Source organism: Scylla paramamosain, chromosome 22, assembly GCF_035594125.1.
Source record: "Scylla paramamosain isolate STU-SP2022 chromosome 22, ASM3559412v1, whole genome shotgun sequence".
NCBI lineage: Eukaryota > Metazoa > Arthropoda > Malacostraca > Decapoda > Portunidae > Scylla > Scylla paramamosain.
Genome location: NC_087172.1, coordinates 13,009,930 through 13,014,929, shown reverse-complemented (window position 1 = coordinate 13,014,929; position 5,000 = coordinate 13,009,930). Strand labels below are relative to the sequence as shown.

Here is a 5,000-nt window from a genome sequence, read left to right as displayed (position 1 = left end):
TCTTTTTTTCTTTTTTTTTAATTTGTCTTTCTATTTTTCCTTTTTCCTTTTCTCCTTCCTTCATCCAGAAACAAACAAGCTTACTTTTTTCCTTTTTTCCTTCTTCGTATCTTCCTATCCTCCTCTCTTCCTTCACCTACCATCATTTTTTCTTCCTATTTTCCTTCCTTTCTTCATCTACAAACAAATAAACGTTCATTTTTCCTCCTTTCCTTTCTCTCCTGCCTCTAACAAACGGAAGCCCTACCTCTTTTTCCCTTCCCTTCCCTCCCCTTCCTCTCCTCTCTCCTTTCCCTCCTTCCCTCCCTCCCTCCGACGTAGCAGTCTAAGCTTACCTTAATTAACTGGGATGTTCACCTGAGCCGCACCTCCAATCATTATGAGCGTGTACAGGTGTGTGTGTGTGTGTGTGTGTGTGTGTGTGTATGTGTGTGTGTGTGTGCAAAGGGATAACCGCTGGAAATAGGAACAAAAATTAGGGTTATGACTGTGATAATGATGGTAATGATGATGATGGTGGTGGTGGTGGTGGTAATGATGATAAATGATAATGAGAACGACAACAACAACAACAACAACAACAACAACAACAACAACAACAACAACAACAAAAACACAGCAACATTAATACAATTCACAAGAAGACATATACATTAGTGTTATTAATATTGTACAGTAATATACTTTAACACACACACACACACACACACACACACACACACACACACACACACACACACACACACACACACACACACACACACACACACACACACACACACACTTTTAAAGGAAATTAGGTAGGGAATGTGGAAGTAGGAAGAGGAAGATGAGGAGGAGGAGGAGGAGGAAGAGGAGGAGGAGGAGGAGGAGGAGAAACTGAAGTGGACTCATAGAAAAGTGTGGAACGTGTTAGTGTGAATAAGTAAAGGAAGCTGTAGTGGATGATGAGAGAGAGAGAGAGAGAGAGAGAGAGAGAGAGAGAGAGAGAGAGAGAGAGAGAGAGAGAGAGAGAGAGAGAGAGAGAGAGAGAGAGACGAGGAAACACGTAGAAGGGTTCACTGGTGCAGGTTTTCGGCAAGGACAAGCTGTTATGTGGTGCTGTGTAAAGGATAATGATGTGTCCACGTGATGGCTGTGTTGTGATGGTGCTGTGGAGGGGGGAGGCAGTGGTGTTGACGCGTCCCACTTAGGTCAAAATGTTGCACTGATGACCGGGCGATAGATGGATAAGAGATAGCATGATGGGAAGTGATAGGGAGACGAGGCATTAGAGGAGAAAAGATGGCAAGAGAGAAAGGTAATAAGCAAACAAGATATTTTTGTCATGTTATGGTTGCTGTAATATCCGTTTGTCTTCTTTTTCTTTTCTCTTTTCCTTTTTTTTTTTACCTCCTTATTTGTATCTAAGTTAAGTTGGGGTGATAAGTAGACGAGGCATTAGTATCATATTGCGATTTCTATTGTACTATTCATTTGTCTTCTTTTTTTTTCTCTTCTTTTTTTTTCTTCTCTACATCTGTGTTTATATTCTGGTTATATATGTTTGTAGTTAAGTTAAAGTCATAAGCAGACGAGACATTATCATATTACGATCACTGTAACACCCATTTGTCCCCATATTTCTTTCTTTTTTTTTTCCTTTATATTACATCTCTATTTATATTCTAGTTACCAATGTCCATGATTAAGTTGCCGGAAAACTTAGTCTTAATCTCATGCTGTCTACTTAATACTCTATATACCATTAATGTATTTCCTCGCAGTGACAAATATAATAAAGCGATTGAAGTGTTTTTTTTTAAGCGAGTGACATAACAGGAGAAGAGGGAAGACTGATTAAATGTTATATTCTGTCATACACTCTTTGCAGACTCGTTATATTAAATTTGTGTGCATGAAGGGAAGTTGTACATAGCGTGACTGGTAGAGCGGGAGATGAGATGTGTGTTAGAAATTCATGTCTTTTTTTTTTTTTTTACCTGGTTCAGTTTTAATGTGATGGTGTTGTGGTGGGAGGGAAGGGAGGGTGTGCTGGTGCTGGTGATGGTGGTGGTGGTGGTGGTGGTGGTGGTGGTGGTGGTGGTGGTTCAGAATGTGATGATAAATGAACGGGGTAGAGTGGATCTTGGTAACGCCTGATTAATGGAAATGACGCACACACACACACACACACACACACACACACACACACACACACACACACACACACACACACACACACACACACACACACACAGACCACAAACAATACTACAATTAACCACTAAAATAAATCATACACTATTTTTATCACTATATTTTAGATTCTTTCCCACATCGATGTTTTTAGAAGGAAAATGTAACACAATATGGCACACATGAAAATCAATGCCCGTATTTGACATAGATTTTAATGTGCCATCTTTGCGTCTCATTATGAAGGAGTAGAGGTAAACCATTGTATGCTGTATGGCCTTGCTGTGGATGCGTGTGGCCAGCTGTGCTATGCCTAAGCCCCTGGGGTGTAGTAGGGCACGAGACTTTCCCTTTCCATTATAGACCGACGTGGCTAAGAGTGTAAATGATGTGAGTGTTAATGTGTGGTGCTTTGTCTGAGCCAGCCTGTGTGGGAGTACCGGCCTGGTATAGTCTCTGCTTTTCACTTTTCGTTGATTTTTTCCTTCTTTATTCTTCTCCTCGTCCCGTTTACCTGTTCGCGCCCTCACCTGTGCTGGGGAGACGTGGGTGTGCGCGGCTCCCCTGCTGACTCGAAACTAAAGGGGAATCTTATTATTTTCTTCTTTTATTTAATTTCAAACACTCGTGCATCTCATATTGTTGGATCCAGATGGAGGGAGGGACGCCCACTCTTACTTGTTTGGTGATTGGTATGTTGTGTGTGTGTGTGTGTGTGTGTGTGTGTGTGTGTGTGTGTGTGTGTGAGAGAGAGAGAGAGAAATTGAAAAATGAAATCCAATTTCGAAAACCTTCCATCTTTTCTTCTTCAGTTGTATAAATCTCTCTCTCTCTCTCTCTCTCTCTCTCTCTCTCTCTCTCTCTCTCTCTCTCTCTCTCTCTCTCTCTCTCTCTCTCTCTCTCTCTCTCTCTCTCTCTCTCTCTCTCTCTCTCTCTCTCTCTCTCTCTCTCTCTCTCTCTCTCTGAAACGATATTACCCTTCCTCCCAAATCTTCCACTTTATCTCACTCTGCCATCCTCCTCCTCCTCCTCCTCCTCCTCCTCCTCCTCCTCCTCTGCCCTTCCTCAATTAAGCCTTTTTTCTATCTCTCCCTACACACACACACACACACACACACACACACGAGAGAGAGAGAGAGAGAGAGAGAGAGAGAGAGAAAACAACGCTCACCATTTACCCTTCCCCTACGTGTCTTCTGCAGGACCGCCCCTCGGCACTCACGATGAGGGACTTACTCTCGTGTGCTACCGACGTGGCGAAGGGCTGCGAGTACCTGGAGGGCAACCACTTCATCCACAGGGACATCGCCGCCCGAAACTGTCTCCTTACAACGAAAGGCCCAGGCAGAGTAGTCAAGATCGCTGACTTCGGAATGGCCAGGGACATCTATAGGTGAGTAGACTGTGTGTGTGTGTGTGTGTGTGTGTGTGTGTGTGTGTGTGTGTCGTTGAAGTGAAAGAGGAGGAGGAGGAAGGGAAGTTTTCAGTAGTCATTGAAATCTTAAGGCAGAAAAAGGAGGAGGAGGAGGAAAAACGATGGAAAAAAGACAGAAAAAAACGACAAAAAAGAGTAGTTACAAGCATAGCAAAGTTATATTCAGGTGGGTGGGTCTCGAGGAGCCAGTCCCAGCGATCCACAAGCTTATATGTCCGTAACTACGTAGCATATCGCAACGAAATTCACACCATATACCACAGCTCTTTAAAATGGATGATATATGCTTTATGATTTCTATTAGGTGGAGTTGATGGGTAACTAACAAAATGCAGAAGGGTGTCTCACGTATGGGCTCTCAATAACTAGCAAATCGATTCTTCTCAAACTTGATGTGTCACGTGCCTTTCATACGTTCTTGGTTAACTCTTTCAATGCAGTATGGAAGAATGCACACTAAAGGCAATATATAGAGCCTTTCAGAGGATCTATAAGGAAGAAAAGCGGATGAAAAGAGTAGATTATTCAACGTCTAGCTAGTGTTTCGTTCAGAATTGATTGTTAAAAAAGTAATAAACGCTTTAGAATAGTTTGTGATTAAGGAAACATGTCAAAAAGCAGTGAAAGAGTTAAGTGTGTTAAGTCTGGAATTGCAGTGTGCATGTGGAAACGCCTCACCGCTCCGTCCCAGCACTGATAAGGGAGATAGGGGAAACTAGGTCGTAAAAACCAAAAAAAAAAAAAATCATTAATGCTTACATGGATGAGCACGAAATATTCAGATTTTTATTCTACACATGCAATGATCACAGGATTTTGAAAATGTGCACTCAGTTCCCTGCAATTTTAACCCAGTAAATTTTATCTCAGCGAAAATGGAGACGTAGTAGTAGTGGTAGTAGTAGTAGTAGTAGTAGTAGTAGTAGTAGTAGTAGTAGTAGTAGTAGTAGTAGTAGTAGTAGTAGTAGTAATAGTATCTGTTGTAGTAGTAGTAGTAGTAGTAGCTGTTATAGTAGTAGTAGTAATAGTAGTAGTAGTAGTAGTAGTTGTTGTTGTTGTTGTTGTAGATGTGGTTGTTGTTGTTGTTGTTGTTGTTCTTGTTGTTATTGTTGTTGTACGAGTTGTAGTAGTAGAATGAATAGCAGTAGTATTAGGAGTAGTAACAGCAGTCGTTTTTATTTCCTCCTCCTCCTCCTCCTCCTCATCCTCCTCCTCCTCCTCCTCCTCCTCCTCCTCCTCCTCCTCCTCCTCCTCTTCTTCCCTGGGATCACGTAGCTCACACCTCACTAATTGAGTATAATTTGTTTACATCCTTCAATAGAAAGAGAAAGAGAAGCAAACCCTATATACTCTCTCTCTCTCTCTCTCTCTCTCTCTCTCTCTCTCT

General features: G+C 41.9%; 1 protein-coding gene across 2 annotated transcripts in view; it reads left to right on the top strand.

Moving 5' to 3' along the window:
• The window catches only part of LOC135111578 (ALK tyrosine kinase receptor-like), a 233,162-nt gene that overhangs the window by 218,109 nt on the left and 10,053 nt on the right, over nt 1-5,000 (top strand). For both annotated transcript variants that reach the window (XM_064025025.1, XM_064025024.1), the window contains exon 10: nt 3,381-3,571. In XM_064025025.1, coding sequence (XP_063881095.1) covers nt 3,381-3,571 — 191 coding nt within the window. The remainder of the gene's footprint in view (nt 1-3,380; nt 3,572-5,000) is intronic.